The sequence below is a fragment of the Ovis canadensis genome, chromosome 3 (assembly GCF_042477335.2).
Source record: "Ovis canadensis isolate MfBH-ARS-UI-01 breed Bighorn chromosome 3, ARS-UI_OviCan_v2, whole genome shotgun sequence".
NCBI classification, from domain to species: Eukaryota; Metazoa; Chordata; class Mammalia; order Artiodactyla; family Bovidae; genus Ovis; species Ovis canadensis.
The window spans coordinates 101806144-101825265 of NC_091247.1; the positions used below are offsets into that span (position 1 = coordinate 101806144).

The window sequence follows — 19122 nt, forward strand, 5'->3', positions numbered from 1 at the left end:
TTTAAAAATCAGTGATGTGGTATGTTTATGTATACAAGTGTGTGCCTACACACACACCCAAAATGGAATGCTATGCAGCAAAAAAAAAATAATAATAATAATTGTCAGGCGAGTGTATGCTCCTTGGTTTTTGTCTCATCACAACAAAGATTCGGAGTGATGGACATGAAAGCCCCCTCGGCGTGTCACAGCTTTCGGGTCTTGGATAGACCGTATTATAGCTCTCAGGTCTCGAACGGACCGTGTTATAGCTGTTAGACAAATCAGTGTTACAGTTCAGTGTTACAGCTCTGTTTTATTTAGAAGATGGCAGGAAAATCCATCTTCAAGGCATCAGGGCACGTCGATCCAAAGACACGAAGAGAAGAGCGCCTCAGCGCGCGGGAGAGAGAGAGCGAGCTGGCTTTGGCTCCTCTTTTTATACGTGTTTTTTTTGTTTTTTTGTTTTTTTGTTTTCCTGGGCCTGTCCTGTGTAAATTGGGCCAGCCAGGAGTATTGATTGTTTCACCTGAGGTCCTCACTCTGGTCCTTGGACCTTCCTTTGTTCTATTTTCGCGGGCTTTTCTCTTCATTGTCTTCTAGCCACCGCCGTTCTGGATTCCTTTTCCCTCTTCTGACTACCTAGCAGAATGAAATAATGCCATTTGCAGCAACGTGGGTGAACCTAGAGACTGTCATGCTGAGTGACGTAAGTCAGGCAGAGGAGAGAGACCATGATATCACTCATGGGTAGATATAAACTGTGACACAAATGAACGCATTTACAAAACAGAGCCACAGTTACAGAGACAGAAAGCAAACTTACGGTTACCAAAGGGGAAAGTGGGGGAACAAATTAGAAGTTGGGGTTAGCAGATACAATTACGTATATAAAATAGACAAACAACAAGATCCTACTGGATAGCACAGGGAACTATATTAAAAATCCCGTAAGAAATCATAATGGAAAAAAATAAAAATCAGAGTGTCCTCTATCGATTATAGCACCCTGGAAACTTTACAGAGCGGGTCCTACCAGCATCTCCTGTGCTGTTTCTTGCATTTAGTTTGGAATAATTACAGTTTGGGGAATCATGACTCCACTAGGTATGTAGAAAAGAGGAAAACACTGAATTTCAGAGAAACAAAATGTATCTTGATAGACTGATCTTCCCCGCTCTAGGTCAATGCTTTTTTATTTTTGAAATTAGAAAACTATGTTATGTAGATACTAAGAGAAAAGAGTGTATAAATTAAACAGAAAATTATTTTTTAATCCAAATCTTTTAAAAGAGAGCTGCTTTAGCAAGCTTCAGTTCAGTTCAGTGCAATCGCTCAGTCGTGTCCAACTCTTTGCGACCCCATGAATTGCAGCACGCCAGGCCTCCCTGTCCATCACCAGCTCCCGGAGTTCACTCAGACTCACGTCCATCGAGTCAGTGATGCCATCCAGCCATCTCATCCTCTGTCGTCCCCTTCTCCTCCTGCCCCCAATCCCTCCCAGCATCACAGTCTTTTCCAATGAGTCAACTCTTTGCATGAGGTGGCCAAAGTACTGGAGTTTCAGCTTTAGCATCATTCCTTCCAAAGAACACCCAGGGCTGATCTCCTTCAGAATGGACTGGTTGGATCTCCTTGCAGTCCAAGGGACTCTCAAGAGTCTTCTCCAACACCACAGTTCAAAAGCATCAATTCTTCGGCACTCAGCCTTCTTTACAGTCCAACTCTCACATCCATACATGACCACAGGAAAAACCATAGCCTTGACTGCTGATTACCAATTAATTTAATATTACAAAATGGCAGCTTATTAAGTGTTGAGAAACTTAAACATTAAAATAGGTGATACATGTTTATAGTTTCTTAAAGGTGTGAGAATGTCCCATTCTTGTGTCAGACTGAGCATAAGCACTTCTTTCCCTCCTTCTGAATCTGCATTAAAATAACCAAAAGCGGCAGTGAAGGAAGGAAATCCATAATAGCCCTGAAAACAGGAAAGAATTTCATTAGCAAACCAGAAATTCAGCTGAGTTTCTGGAAAATGGAGAGTGGATGGGACTGTGCTGTTAGATAATCCTGGGCAGGGAAGGTGATGGCTCAGAAAAAAGAAAATGATGAAACAAACACAAACAAGCCATAGTGGTGGTGGGAATGTCCTTCAGAGCTCACTCCAGGAGAGACTCAATTCCCTCTCAACCCCAACAGAGAAGAGGTGTGGACTGTAGACAGTGATGGGAACATGGCTGTTCTTCCAGCCTTTATGCCTCCACTCCCATCTTGGCAGGTTTTCATATGGAGCTTTCAGTGTGGTTTTCCTCCCCCAGAAACCAACGTACAAAAAAAAAAAAATAGTAACATTTGCCAAGAAAATTAACAGTTATCTAGAACTTCTAGCTGGGAGCTGGTACCTAAGAGAGAGGGACTTTCTTGGTAGCTCAGCTGGTAAAGAATCTGCCTGCAGTGCAGGAGCCTCTGGTTCAATTCCTGGGTCAGGAAGATCCCCTGGAGAAGGGATTCTTAGGCTTCCCTGGTGGCTCAGACAATAAAGAATCTGCCTGTGCAGACAGTAAAGAATCCGCCTGCAATGCAGGAGACCTAGGTTCGATCCCTGGGTTGGGAAGATCCCCTGGAGGAGGGCATGGCAATCCACCCCAGTATTCTTGCCTGGAGAATCCCATGGACAAAGTCGTCTGGCAGGCTAGAGTTTGTAGGGTCACAAAAAGTTGGTCACAACTGAGTGACTAAGCACAGGCACATACATGCACCTAAGAGAGAAGCAGAGTAGATTCTGAGATAATACCAAACCTTAAAAACACACATCTGTGGTTCAGTTCAGTTCAGTTCAGTTGCTCAGTCGTGTCTGACTCTTTGCAACCCCATGGACTGCAGCACTCCAGGCTTCCTTGTCCATCACCAACTCCTGGAGCTTGCTCAAACTCATGTCCATCAAGTAGCTGACGCCATCCAACCATCTCATCCTCTGCCGTCCCCTTCTCCTCCCGCCTTCAATCTTTCCCAGCATCAGGGTCTTTTCACATGAGTCAGTTCTTCACATCAGGTAGCCAAAGTATTGGAGTTTCAGCTTCAGCATCAGTTCTTCCAATGAATATTTGGGACTGATTTCCTTTAGGATTGACTGGTTTGATCTCCTTGCAGTCCAAGGGACTCTCAAGACTCCTCTCCAACATCTAAGGTTGGTGGAAGAAAAATCAGTTTTTCTCAAGGGAGAAATAAACCAAAATGCTGTACACGCAGACTAAACTACTTCCTATTTTTGCTGGGGGTTCAGAGGACAGTCAGGACTCCCAGCTTGTCTTGAGAGTTCTTCTCTCCTGAACTCTAATTAACATACTCTGTCCACTTAGAAAAAGCTGTAAATCAGCCTCTCCCTACAAGGGAAACATGTTAGCAAGATAGATCAATATACTAATACAGAAAATCCACACCAGTAGCTTTTTAACCAGTTTGAATTCACATTCAAAAAGGTGAATACATAACCATGAGCAACAAAGAAAAACACTGACCCAGAGGAAATCTACTTAATTCAAGAAACAGAAGAAAAAATTTTCAAATGTGACTGCAATCTTCAGAAGCAATTGAAATTATTTGCATCAAATAAAAAGAACAGATTGGTATGAAAAAGAAGCAGTTATAGATCAAATGAGTACTTGAGAATCAAAGATAGAGTTGACAAAATTTTTAAACTTAATAGAAATGATGGATAATAGCTGAAGTCTAGAATATAAGGTTGAAAACATTTTTTCCTAATATAAAGCAAAAGCAATAAAAAAAATATGAAAGGAAATTAAAGCACATAAAGATTAGTCATTACAGAAAGATCAAATCTGGCTATTTAGAATATACCACAAAAAGAAAACAAAGAAAATAGAGAAGAACAAATAATAAAAGAATGAGAATCCCTAGGGAAATGAGCACTTATTATCAAAAATATTTATATACAATAAAACAAGAGACCTTGAACAAAAGCAAAGAAAAACAACAGACAGCCAAGAATTAAAGAGACCTCCAAGGACTTCAGATACTGGAATTACCAAGCTCAGAATGTAAAATAAGAATGTTTATGTTAATTTTCAAAAATGAGAAAATTGAAAATATGGTAGCAAAAGTATTTGAAAGTATACTAATCAGAACCTCTACAGAAATTAAAATTTATTTGCTTAGGTTTAACTGTAGTTTAGATATAGGTGAAGAAAAAGTAATGAATCAGGAAATTGAACTTAAGAAATTACCTAGACTGCAGTCGAGAAAGGATGTTTAAAAACCTGGGATATAAAGCAAGAAGGTCTAACATATATTTAACTAGAATTCCAGAAAAAGATAAGGTAAGAGAGGGAATGTTAAAGGAGATGATGGCTGAAATTTTTCCACAATTGAAAGACTCTACCTTGCAGATTCAAGAAATCCAATGAATATTAAGCAGGATAAAGAAAAATAAGTCCACACTAGACACATAATAGTTAAACTGCAAACCACATAAATAAAGAAAAATTCTTAAAATACCGTTTAATAAGGAAGCAACAGTTAAACTTCCAGTTGACTTTTGACAGCAGCTGTGGGAACCAGGAGACAATGAAATTATAACTTCATTTTTCTGTATGTGGAAACTGACAAGGTTGACTCTCACATTTATTTGATATTACAGAGAGCCAAAAATGCATAGCTCATACTCTTGAAGAAGAGCGAGGTTGAAGGCTTGTTACCAATATTATGAATGAATGAATGACTATTTTGGCTAAGTAATAAGATGGTAAGGGACAGGGAGGCCTGGCGTGCTGCAGTCCATGGGCTTGCAAAGAGTAGGACACGACTTGGCGACTAAACAACACCAAAACTAAGTAATGAAGATAATAATAGACAAATTGGGCAGTGAAACAGTATAGGGGAAACAGACCCACAGATGTATGAAAACCAGATTCATGTCAGAACTAACAATGCAGATCAATGGAGAAAGAATGGGCTTCTTAATAGATGGTGCCCAAATAGCTGGTAATCTACAGGGAGAAAAAGGAAGTTAACTCCTACCTCACATCACATACAGAAACTATTCCAGGTATTTATAAAAGACCTAAATGGGACAAGTAAAATTATACACTTTCAAAAGGGTATAGAGAACATCTTTCTGATGCATATCTTAAATAAAACACCAAAAGAAAGTGTCAAATAAAGGAAAATAGCAGGTTTTTATTGATGCTTTTGAACTGTGGTGTTGGAGAAGACTCTTGAGGGTCCCTTGGACTGCAAGGAGATCCAACCAGTATATCCTAAAGGATGTGCCAACTATTCATTGGAAGGACTAGTGCTGAAGTTGAAACTCCAATACTTTGGCCACCTGATGTGAAGAACTGACTCACTGGAAAAGACCCTGATGCTGGGAAAGATTGAAGGCGGGAGGAGAAGGGGATGACAGAGGATCAGATGGTTGGATGGCGTCACTAACTCGATGGACATGAGTTTGAGCAAGCTCCAGGAGTTGGTGATGGACAGGGAAGCCTGGCGTGCTGCAGTCCATGGGGTCGCAAAGAGTCGGACACGACTGAGCGACTGAACTGAACTAAATAAGGGGATGCTGCACAGCAGTAGGATGAATGAACCGAAGCTAGGTGCATCATGTTGGCCGAATCTAAAAATCATACTGTTGAGTGACAGAAGTAAGCTCCAGAAGAATGCATACAGTACAAGTCCATTCACGTGAAATTTAAAATCAGGAAAAACTGAAGACTATTTTGTTTACAAATAAATACAGGACAACCAAAACTATCAAGAAAAGTTGGAAGATTAACACAAGATTCCATTACTCGCTAACTGGAACTCAATAGGACGCAGGCCTAAGAGGATTCTGGGCTATTTATTGTCAGTGTCCCATTTCTCGGCTTGCAAGCTGTTTTCACAATTAACCTGATTTACTTTTTAAAAAATGTGTGTGTGTGTGTGTGTGTGTGTTCAGTCGCTTCAGTTGTGTCTGACTCCTTGCAACTCTATGGACTGTAGCCCACCAGGCTCCTCTGTCCATGGGATTTCCCAGGCAGGAATACTGGAGTGGGTTGCCATGCCCTCCTCCAGGGGATCTTGCCAGCCCAGGGATCCGTCTCTTGTGTCTCCTGCATTGGCAGGTTTGTTCTTTACCACTAGCACCACCTGGGAAGCCTATATATATATATATATATATATATATATATATATATACATACACACACACATTTTTACACACATTACATGCATGCTCTATTGAACTTCTTTTTAGAAAAAAGATAGCCTTTGTCTGAGACAAATTAATCTATGCCACAGTGAGATGTAAGAATGAAAATCCATTTGACGTAAATGCTGGGAACCAAGTTTAGTGACAGTCCCTCTGCACAGGTCCAGTCTTTCTACTGTTTCTTAGAGATTAATATTTATATTGCTACAATATTATAAATTCCATTATTCATATATAATTTTTCTCATTGGCCTATAGGCACTTCCCAAAATTAAATTATTAATTAGATTAATATTAATGAGATGGCTCAATAATTACTGAACACAGTATAAATATTTTAAATCTCGACTATGCAAGAAGAAAGGTATAGCTGTGCAGAGTAGGATGTGATAGAGGGAGGGGAGAGCAGGAGGGAAGAATAAATGGGGGGGGCTTCTTCACTTCACATAGTATAAAAGAAAAGGTACTGTCAGAAGTTGATTAATCAAAAAATAGAGGATTAAATTTATTTAAAGTTAAAATACCCACTAGACATTAAAAGGGCTTCAATACAGGAGACCTGGGTTTGATCCCTGGGTTGAGAAAATCCCCTGGAGGAGGTCATGGCAATCCACTCCAGTATTCTTTTTTTTTTTTTTTTAATTTTATTTTATTTTTTTTTTTTAATTTTAAAATCTTTAATTCTTACATGCATTCCCAAACATGAACCCCCCTCCCACCTCCCTCCCCATAACATCTTTCTGGGTCATCCCCATGCACCAGCCCCAAGCATGCTGCATCCTGCGTCAGACATAGACTGGCGATTCAATTCACATGATAGTATACATGTTAGAATGTCATTCTCCCAAATCATCCCACCCTCTCCCTCTCCCTCTGAGTCCAAAAGTCCGTTATACACATCTGTGTCTCTTTCCCTGTCTTGCATACAGGGTCGTCATTGCCATCTTCCTAAATTCCATATATATGTGTTAGTATACTGTATTGGTGTTTTTCTTTCTGGCTTACTTCACTCTGTATAATCGGCTCCAGTTTCATCCATCTCATCAGAACTGATTCAAATGAATTCTTTTTAACGGCTGAGTAATACTCCATTGTGTATATGTACCACAGCTTTCTTATCCATTCATCTGCTGATGGACATCTAGGTTGTTTCCATGTCCTGGCTATTATAAACAGTGCTGCGATGAACATTGGGGTCTGGAGAATCCCCATGGACAGAGGAGCCTGGTGGGTTATAGTCCATGGGGTCACAAAAAGTCGGACACGACTGAGTGACTAAGCACAGCGCAGACATGAAAAATAGTTAAAGAACTGGCAACAGTTGTAAGAAGGAAAGTGGTCATATAAGTATATTAAATATCTCCTCTCATTTTTCATATTAGAAATTATTATGTATCTCTGAAGTTAATTTCTCTAAAAATAAGTGTATTATTTAGCATAATGGTTGTTACCATGAGCACAGATTACTTTTACTGTAAAGAAATGCTGTAGTATAGCGTCAGGTTCCTTCCCAGCAGAATGCAGCCCAGGTCTACTTTGATTTCCTTTTCATAGTACCACTTATGTAGAGTGCAGTGGTACTCCAGTAGTGCAGTCATTTTCAGTTAAATTAGACATTATCTATCTTTCCAGACAGAGTACACACTATATAAGCCCTTGGTACATTTATTGGATTAAACATGTAGCTACTGTAACTTTTTAAGTGGCCTATTGGAGCCTCAAAACTTTCATACGTCAAATTCTGTATCCTTCTCAGCGGAACGTGCACATACGCCATTCTCCTCTTTCCCACTATCGCGTGGGATTCTGCGGTAATGAAAGGTCATCAGACAGCAGACATATACTGAGTGTGTATATGTGCTTGGTCCTGTGGAAGGCTCATGGAGACAAATACAGAGTGTCAAGCTGAAAGAACACATGTGAGATGAACATGGACACATTGCTATATTTAAAATGGATAACCAGCAAGAGCCTGCTGTACAGCACAGGGAACTCTATACTCAACATTATGTAACAACCTAAACAGGAAAAGAATCTGGAAAAGAATGCTGTTTTTCACTCGCTAAGTCATGTTCGACTCTTTGTCATACCATGGACTGCAGCATGCCAGGCTTCCCTGTCCTTCACGGTCTCCCAGAGTTTGCTCAAATTCATGTCTGTAGAGTTGGTGATACTATCCAAGCATCTCATCCTCTGTCACTCGCTTCTCTTCCTGCCCTCAATCTTTCCCAGCATCCGGGTCTTTTCCAATGAGTCAGCTCTTCTCATCAGGTGGCCAGAGTTGCAGCTTCAGATGCATGTATCTGTATAATTGCTATACTCCTGAAACTAACACAACGTTGTTAATCAACTATACTCCAACATAAAATAAAAAGTTAAAAAGAAATTTAAAAAGAAAAAACACAAATAATATAGATATACATGTACATATCTATTTACATGTGTGAGTACATATGTGTGTGTGTATGTATATATAATTTTTCTTTCTATGGCTCATTTTTTCTCTCTTCCTATCTGTAATTATATTTCCTCAAAAGATCAATTCAGGTCCCTTCCAAAGGACAGCAATGTGGAATCTACTGTGAAATCAGCTGAAATAGTCAGAACGACCCCCAGTAGTCCTGTTTGGTGGTAGCAAGGAAACATCTCCTGAGCACCCAACTGGAAAGTCTCTTCCTGAGCACTTTTTCTGGCTTACATTCATCATTTTTCCCTTGGGTCCTGATAAAGAGCCTATGATTCTTCCTGGCTTATACACTCAGACATTTCAAGTTAACTTCAGAAATTGCATCACCTAAAATTTCCAGATATTTGGGGAGAATTTTGTGTTTAGTTCTTTCTGATGAACAGACATAGTTTTAATTCCTGACCTTATCCTGAGCTCACTTTTCCCCCAGAAAGGTTAATTCATGATCAACTGAGAGCATTCACTCCCAGACTGTTCACAAATGCCTCATTTGGCCCTGTTGCGTCCTTCCTGTTTGCCAGAATCTGTTCTGTTTTCCCCGTTGCCACAACATAAGTGCTGCTAAGAGCAGAGGTAATCAGCTGCAGCTTTGCGCCTGCACTGATCCAGCCCTCCCCGCAGCCCCCAGACCCCAGGTGCAGTAAGGCCTCTGTCCCCCAGCCTACGGGTTATCTGGCAGCATTGCTGATCAAGGTAAAACATATTTATTCAAGCATCCAAATAATGTCTTCGTAAGGCGTATTGATTTTTTTTTTTTTGACATAAGTTGTTCAGAAATGTTTATGGTTGGCCTGCTGTTTACGTTCCTGATGATGATGAGATGTGGGGTGACTTCTGGTGGCTGCAGACCAGGAAACATAACCAGTTTCTCCAAATGAAAGGGGGAAAAGTCACTGTGTTTAAGAAAAATCAAACCTCCGTCTAGTTGTCTTTCTCACGTTGGGTTTTAAGCCAGCTTTTTCACTCTCCTCTTTTATCCTCATCCAGAGGCTCTTCGGTTCCTCTTCACTTTCTGTCATTAAACTGGTATCATCTGCATATCTGAGGTTGTTGATGTTTCACTGAGCAGTCTTGATAAGGACAGAGGAGTCTGGTGGGCTGCAGTCTATGGGGGTCACAAAGAGTCGGACACACCTGAACCGCAGCGGCAGCCAGTTGTCTTTACCTGTCTTAGGTAACTCTGTATTTGGGGATTCTGGCAGGCATTGTGGTTACTTATTGGAAAGTAATTCTGGAAACTACTAAATTAGGTTATTGTCTAGCATGAAAGTAGCTGACAAGGTCTTGCCTGTCTCTCAATGAGTTCACAACAGGTCTGGCCTGGAAGACAAAATATGATATGGAAATATGAGCTAAAAAGTCTATTAATTTGCTGTCTCTACTTTTACTTCACCATGATGTCCTATGTTTGGGGGCTCTGTCTGATCAGTGTTTGCTGCTGAGGCAGTTAAAACAGGTGTTGTGACTTTTTTACAAGGTGGCTGCCCTTCATGGGCGCTCCAAGCACTATGTGGGCACTCATTAGCACAGTCACGTCTGAGATAGGTGTGTGGGCCATACAGAATGGTCTTCTTTCTCTCACAACTGTTTCATTTCCTATAAGGAAAAAAGAAGCTTGGACAGCATCTTTGCAGTGTGTTCATCATGTGATTTAGGAGGTCATTCCTGAGCCTACGTGTCAAAAAGGGGTTTGGTACAGGGCATAAACCTGAGGCCCTTAATGATAGACTGAGGGATTCTACGAGGTCTCCAGGCCTGACTTGAAATAGCAAAGTGAAGCAAGTTGCCACCTTCAGTCCCATCCCTTGCAACTCATAGTCTTCTCTGGGGTTTGTTAAACTGTTAGCACTGCATAACCGGCATAACCAGAGCTAGCTCACGTGGCAGTCACGACCCTCCTGTCTCCTCTGTTGCTGCTTAGTTGCTCAGTTGTGTCCAACTCTGACCCCATGGACTGTAGCCCACCAGGTTCCTCTGTCCGTGAAATTTACCAGGCAAGAATACTGGAGTGGGTTGCCGTTTTCTGCTCCAGGGGATCTTCTTAAGCCCAGTATCGAATCCATGTCTCCTGCTTAGCAGGTGGATTCTTTACCACTGAGCCACCTCCCAGGTGGCCCTTCTTCTATCTCCTAGCCTCAAGGAAATAAAAAGAAGCATCTTGTAATATGAGGATGTATAGTTTCAAACCATCAGTGGTTGAGGATCTAAGAATTAGATCTACTGTGAGAGGAATTTGCCCTTTAAAACTCCAAAAAATGGACCTATCCAATCCTTGACCACATACGGCAGAAACGTTGCTTAACTAGCCTCTCAGGTGGTCAGGAAGAATTTCTGATTTGCATCTTATTCTGTGCTAACAGGGTGACCCCAGAATCTGCTGCCAGGGCTCTCTGTGGAGTATCATTCTTAGGGATCTTGTAAGCTGGGGTGCAGCCTCAGTGTTGTGTACAATCCTCTTGTCCAAGCTCTGATGCTGCCCACCTGGTTTAGCTTGTGTTAGGGCTAAACACTGGAGAAGGCAATGGCACCCCACTCCAGTACTCTTGCCTGGAAAATCCTGTGGACGGAGGAGCCTGGTAGGCTGCAGTCCATGAGGTCGCTAAGAGTCGGACACGACTGAGTGACTTCACTTTCACTTTTCACTTTCATGCGTTGGAGAAGGAAATGGCAACCCACTCCAGTGTTCTTGCCTGGAGAATCCCAGGGACAGAGAAGCCTGGTAGGAGGCCATCTATGGGGTCGCACAGTTGGACACTACTGAAGCGACTTAGCAGCAGCAGCAGCAGGGCTAAACCCAAGCTAGGCACCACCGTCCCACGTGGCGCTGGTGGTACAGAACCCACCTGCCTGTGCAGGAGACATAAGAGACTGAGGTTTAATCCCTGGTTTAGGAAGATCCCCCGGAGGGGGGCATGGCAACCCACTCCAGTATTCTTGTCTGGAGAATCCCATGCACGGAGGAGCCATAGGGTCACGAAGAGTTGAACACAATTGAAGTGACTGAGCATACACATGGCAGAAAGCGTCAAAGTGCCTTGTATCTAGAATGCTAATGGGGTTTATTTCCTTAAATTTTCTGTAAAATGAAGGGGAAGAAAACAGGTTCCATCTATAAGATATTTATCTTTAGGCAGGGTCTCCACTCTGAGCCTCTGGTTGTTTGCAAACAGCTCCTTCGTACCTATTCATAGATCCATGCCCGGCAATTGTATTACAGAGAAGAAACTATTTTGCAAATCCAGTTCTTGGACAATAAAAAGATGTTTTAAAAGCCTCCTGCTGCACATTTTGAATGATTGTTAATATTGAATCTCTCTTAAATCTTAAAGGCTGTAACACTCACAAGGTATTTTTTTTTCTGCTTCCTTTTTTAAGAGAAAGGTGATGCCGAGCCAGAGAGTCCTGACAATGGCACATCGAATACATCGTAAGTCTCTTTCCTGTTTCTATCCCGAGTTCTTTAATACACTTATAATACAAAATAGCGCAAATATCTTGTTATAGTAATAATAATAATGGAAGGAAGTCTGTGGTTCTCTTTCTCATGATAATGCCTGCTTACATGCTTTTGGATGCAGTTGCATTTTGAGGTCTTTCTAGTGCTTTAGCCCAGTAAGAGCAATCTTGAAAACAGAAGGCTCCTCTTTATAATGTATAGATAGATGTAATGAGATTTGATGGTATTATGGGGCGGAGGGAGGGAGGAGAGCTTTTGGAGCTTGCTCAGCAACGTCTATCACTGTCATAAATAATTGGAAAATGTTTCTCACATACTGGGAGATCGTCTGTCCTACACACCTGGAAAGTACCTGTGTCATTTTAAAGCCTGCCCTTTGCAACCTCACCTCTGAATTATGTGAAATATAGTTATAGACATCTCTGGACCATGAAAGATTATTCATGTTTTTGAGTTAACAAACGCAGTTGTAAAGAGATAAGAAAGGGCTCTTTTAAAACACATTCCACATTTCGTCTTTCTCCTCTCAATACTCAAGCAATTGAAAAAATGTTTGGATGATTAATTTGATGCCAAATTTATGTGCCAAAGTTTACATAACTCACGAGCTAACAAATTATTTTGGCTGAATAGGAATTAGTAACGTTTTTTTTTTCTTAAAAATCATTATTTTTTAATCATTTCTGAGGAGTTAAATGTGATTTCTTATTATAAGACAGTTTTGTGAATATATCTATATTTGGACCAGTGCTTTTCTTACTAAGCATTTAAAGTGCTTTCTAGCCATCAGAAATGACAGCTTGTGATATAACATTATTGAGTGTATTTGTCCAAGATGTGTTTCTCAGTCTAGGAACAGTCTTTGGCTTGCATAGGATGACTATTTATTTCATAAAGATTGTGACTATTTGCTGGTTTTTCTTAAGATATATCCTAAAGTTATATCCTAAGATATAAGATATTCTAAAAGTTATAAGTGATTATGATGATTATTATGATTATTATGATTATGACTATTATGATTTCTAATGATATAATGAATGTGTCTGGTTTTTAATTATTAAAATAGTACTAATTTCTAAATTTTTTACCATATAAAATAAGAAAAGGGTTTTAATGCCATCTGGAGGCATTCTAGAGAACTGAAAAGGGTAGAGTCACTTTTAAAAATTTGGTTCTTTTGAGCAACGTTTGAGACTAGATAAAAATTTATGCAACTAAAATGTAAACTATTTGAGAGTAAGTTTTATTTTTATAATTAATTTTATAAAAGTGTTAATTATTATAGAAGCAACCATTTTTCAAGAAAATCATTTTAAAAGCAGACAAAGATACATACAAAATATGTTAGAAAGCAGCTAGCATCCTACGTTTAATTTTTTCAAATTTAAAATCACATACAGTGGGAATTCCCTGGCTGTCCAGTGGTTAAGACTCCATACTTTCACCGCCCAGAGCCCAGGTTCAGCTCCTGGTTGGGCAACTAAGATCCCACAAACCTCACAGAACAACCGAAAAAGAAAAATCACGTTCGATAGACTCAAATTTTGTTAATACAGTTTCATGTGCCACTAAAGCTCTCCTTCCCTTATACATTTCTGAAAAGTCTTAGTTTCTATAACTCATTACCTTAACAAAATCAATATGTTGTCTGAGAAATTACTTTTAAACCCTCCAGAGATTTGTGAATAGTGAAAGCTTGAAGCGTGACCCCACATTCCTGAACAAAGCCGTTCCTTACTCGTCTGCTCACATCCTGCCTCTTGAACTAGAAATAGCAGAAATAAAGTCTGAGGCTGGACCTGTATTAAAAGTGGAGACTTCTGAGCTTGATCCTCTCACAGAGCCCTCTAGCAGTGGTTCTGTCATGATTAGGCAAGAGGAATAGCTTATTACGAATAAAGAGCAGCAACTCAGGCTGCCTTAGACTCGGGTAGAGATTTACCGTCTCTATGTGATACCCTATCTGAGCTTTATCTATACAGACAGATAAGTAGGGCAGGGATAGTATTCTTATTTTTCATATAAGGAATCTAAGGATCAGAAAAGTCATTCAATTTGAGTGATAAAACTAGAACACAAATCTTAGGATATTTTGCTTTTTTGGCCATTTACCATGATGAGGGGGTGAGTGGCTCTTAGGAGACAAAACAAAGTCATAAGTCAAACCAAGTAGAAAAATGGGAATCTATTTATTTGCTAAATGGTAAGCATATTAGTTTGCTAGGGCCTCTGTAACAACGTAGCACAAACTGGGTCCCGTGAACAAGAGAAATTTATTATCTAAGTTCTGGAAGCTAGAAACCCAATATTATCATTAGGGTTTGTTTCTACTATGAAGGAAGGATCTTTTTCTAGGTCTTGTTCATTGTTCTGTAGGTAAACATCTCTCTGTGTTTTTTCACATCATCTTCCTCCTATGCACGTCTCTGTGCCCATATTGCCCCTTTTTATAAAAATACTAGTTATGTTGGATTTTAGCCCACCCTAATGATTTCATTTTAACGTCATTACCCTGGTGAAGACCCTGTCTCCACATAAAATCACCTTCTGGAGTACTAGAAGTTAGGACTTCAGCATGTGGATTTTGAGAGGATACTCAACATTAAGGGTCAGGATAATCATAATGATTCAGAAGCCAGTTCAGCAGAATCAGAGTGTACAGATGCCAGAAGGTGGAACAAGCTGAGAAATCCGCTAAGTCACTTTAGTCATGTCTGACCCTGTGTGACTCCCACCAGGCTCCTCTGTTCATGGAATTTTCTAGGCAAGAACACTAGAGTGAGTTGCCATCCCCTCCTCCAGGGGATCTTCCCCACCCAGGGATTGAACCCAGGTCTCCTGCATTACGGGGAGATTCTTTACCATCTGAGCCACCAGGGAAGCCCGAGATAACCTGATAAAGCAGACCAAAATTATGAACTCCGTGGGAAATGAAGGGGTGAAGCAGCGCAAAGGAAACTGTCACTAACATACACACAGGCACTGGGAAAGATACATGTTCCGCATTTGTGGTTTGGTGGGAAAATGTCAACTTCCAAGATGCCTCTACATCCCTTTGTCTGTAGAGTTCCATGAACTGTGAGTTATTTAAAGGCATTTTATGGATTTAAATTGTAGTATAAAATTGAGTCTCCATACAGCTCATTTTCCAAGGAAGCATCTTTCCTCACTGGCCTCTTTTAAAAGCGAGGCGGTTTAGTTGCGAAGTCATATCTGACTCTTATAACCCCGTGGACTGTATGTACACCGCCAGACTCCTCTGTCCATGGGATTCTCCAGGCAAGCATACTGGAGTGGGCTGCCATTTCCTTCTCCAGGGGGTCTTCCTGACCCAGGAATCGAACCCAGGTCTCCTGCATTGCAGGCAGATTCTTTACCAACCTAGCTGGAGATTAGCATTATTTGTGATGGCCAAGACATGGAAGCAACCTAAGTGTTCACTGACAGATGAATGGAGAAACAAAAAGTGGCCTATGTACACAATGGAATATTATTCAGCTTTAAACAGAGGGATATCCTGCTACTTGTGACAACACAGATGGACCTCGAGGGCATCATGCTAACTGAAATAAGTCCAACAGAAAGACGAATACCATATAACCTCACTTGATGTAGAATCTTTAAAAAAGAGAGAGAGAGAGAGTGCTCATAGATACCAAGAACAGATTAGTAGCCTCCAGAGGCTGGGGGTGGGCAGTGGACAAAATGGGTGAAGGTGGTCAAAACATACAAACTTCTAGCTATAAAATAAAAAAGCCCTGGGAATGTAACATAAATCATGGTGACTATAGTTAATAATCCTGTATTAAATATATGCAAGTTGCTAAGAGTAAACCTTAAAAGCACTCATCACACACACAAAAAAGTGTAACTCTGTGTGGTAATAGATGTCAACTAGACTTACTGTGATGACCATTTTGCAGTACGTACTTGTATGGAGTCATTACTGAAACATTGGTAATTAACGTTACTTCAGTAAACATTACCTCCTGAAACAAGTAAGTAAGAGCAGGAGGTTAATCATAACACATGATACGTCACTGTATAGGGACTGCCTTATAGGACAGAGTAGTCGGGATAACACCTGAGGATCCCTTCAGGATATATTATTGAATGGTTTTCTGAGTATTCATAAAGATGAGAGTTTTTTAGATCTTTTTACAGTTTATTCTTAGCACACACACAAATTAAAATTTTTGTGATGGAATGCCAGTGTTCTCAGTGATAGAGAAGCTTATGTTGGATTAACTCTCCTGCTGATAACTATTGAAAACTCCAGATGAAATATTCTTAAAAAAACAAAACTTAGAATTTGAAGACACTAGAGTCTGATCGAGAAAAGGCAGAAAATGTTGGCAGTTTGACCCTTGAAAGAAAGAAACTGGAATGCATGAGATCTACAGTTACGCAGCTTCTCCTCCAAGGGCACTCCACATTCCACAAAGAACAACTGCGATTCAAGGCCATAATCATATAATCTTGAAGTGTCTGAAGATGGAATTCAAGGCTGCCAGGGTGGCTGGGATTTAAGGGAGGAAATTCCAGAGAGAAGGCAGCCATCCAGAAGAGAGTTCCACTTCTGTATTAAAATTCCCTGTCATGCTTGAATGACTTCTAAACTGCATATGTGTGGGGAAAGGCCAGTGAGCCCAGTGGAAAACAATAACTGAACCACTGAAAAGCTGAGCAGAGATGTCAACATCTACTGCCTACGACTGCCTATAGAGTATGGAATTTGAATCTCACCCAAGTTGTAGGGAATCTAATGTAAATCATTACAAATACTTGGGTTTTTGCCTGAAACCTCAGAAAGGCCTTGCCTTTAAGAATAAAGATTCACCCTGAAACTTAAGAGCAAAACCAAAGTAGATCATAACAAAATGTAATCCTCAGTATTTACAAGTTCAGCGAGTGATTTGTCTGAAAGAACAAAAATATTAATACTCTAAAGGTATAAAACAGAATCTAAAGCCTCTATAACATACCATGCAAAATATTTATTGCCTAACCCAAAATTAAAGAATATGTGTAGGAATAGGAAATTGTTATCCATAATCAAGAAAAAAAGTGACCTAAATGTTGGAATTTTCAGACAATGACTTTAAAGTAGATATTAAAATATGTTCAAGATGTCCATCGGCAGATGAATGGATAAGAAAGCTGTGGTACATATACACAATGGAGTATTACTCAGCCATTAAAAAGAATACATTTGAATCAGTTCTAATGAGATGGATGAAACTGGAACCGATTATACAGAGTGAAGTAAACCAGAAAGAAAAACACCAATACAGTATACTAACGCATATATATGGAATTTAGAAAGATGGCAATGATGACCCTGTATGCGAGACAGTGAAAGAGACACAGATGTGTAGAGCGGACTTTTGGAATCAGAGGGAGAGGGAGAGGGTGGGATGATTTGGGAGAATGGCATTGAAACATGTATACTATCATGTAAGAAACGAATCGCCAGTCTATGTCCAATGCAGGATACAGGATGCTTGGGGCTGGTGCGCGAGGATGACCCAGAGAGATGTTATGGGGAGGGAAGTGGGAAGGGGGTTCATGTTTGGGAACGCATGTACCCCCATGGTGGCTTCATGTCAATGTATGGCAAAACCAATACAGTATTGTAAAGTAAAATAAAGTAAAAATAAAAATTAAAAAAATAAAATAAAATAATGTAAAAAAATAAAATATGTTCAAGAACAGAAACAAAAACATGGTCATAGTAAGCAAAAGAAGAGGCCTCTCAGCAGGGAAATGAAAATGATTCAGACAAACCAAATAAAAATTCTGCAACTGAAAAGTAACATGTTTAAAATGAAAATGTCATTGGATAATCTTAAGTGAAAAATGGAAATGATGAAATAACGGGGGAATAAACTTCAGATCAGTAAGCATTATCTAATATGAAGAACAATGAGAATGAAGATTAAAAACAATGAGCAGAACCTCAGTGAATTATAAGACAGTGTCAAGCAGTATAATATACATGTAATTGGGGTCCCAGAGGAGAGGACAGAGAAGTAGATCAGAAAAAACATTTGAAGAACTAATAGCTGAAACCTTCCTAAACTGGCTGAAAACATTAACTTACATGAAGCTCAACAAATCGTGCTGCTGCTGCTAAGTCGCTTCCCATCATGTCCCACTCTGTGCGACCCCATAGACGGCAGCCCACCAGGCTCCTCTGTCCCTGGGATTCTCTAGGCAAGAACACTGGAGTGGGTTGCCATTTCCTTCTCCAATGCATGTATGCATGCTAAGTCGCTTCAGCATGTCTGACTCTGTGCGACCCTATGGACAGCAACCTACCAGGCTCCTCTGTCCACAGGATTCTCTAGGCAAGAACACTGGAGTGGGCTGCCATTTCCTTCTCCCAGCAAATCCTAAACAGGATAAAGAAAAGTAAAACCACACCTTAAAAGATTATAGTAAAATTGCTGAAACCTAAATTAGAGAGATCTTGAAAATCTTAAACATTGGTAGAGAAAAATAACATATTATGTTTAAGGTATCAGTGATGCAGTTAACCAAAAGATTCCTACCACAGAATACAGAGGCTGGAATACAAGCAAAGACATCATTAAAGTGCTGAAAGACAAAAAAAAAAAAGAAGATAAATAAATGTCAAGTTAGAATTATAAATCTAGCTAAAATATCCTTCAAAATAAAGTGAAATAAAGTTATTTTTGATGTTATATAATCTGAGAGAATTTGTCTCCAGGAGGCTTGCACTACAATAAATGATAAAGGAAATTTGTCAGACTGAAGGGTAATAATATCAGGTGGAAGTTCAAACCTACATGAAGGAAGTATTTACAGGACATGAAAAATATATGTGTAAATATAAAAGATTATTTAATGCTAAAAATAAGATACTGTTTTATGGAATTTATGATGTATGCAAATATAAAATACATGATAAAATACCTCAAAGGATAAGAGAGGGTAAGTGGAATTGCATGACTACAAGATTCTTACATTTTATGT

General features: G+C 39.9%; 1 protein-coding gene across 4 annotated transcripts in view; it reads left to right on the forward strand.

Moving 5' to 3' along the window:
* The window catches only part of AFF3 (ALF transcription elongation factor 3), a 624339-nt gene that overhangs the window by 427463 nt on the left and 177754 nt on the right, over positions 1 to 19122 (forward strand). For all 4 annotated transcript variants that reach the window (XM_069583830.1, XM_069583832.1, XM_069583831.1 and 1 more), the window contains exon 9: positions 12039 to 12090. In XM_069583830.1, the coding sequence (XP_069439931.1) occupies positions 12039 to 12090 (52 nt within the window). The remainder of the gene's footprint in view (positions 1 to 12038; positions 12091 to 19122) is intronic.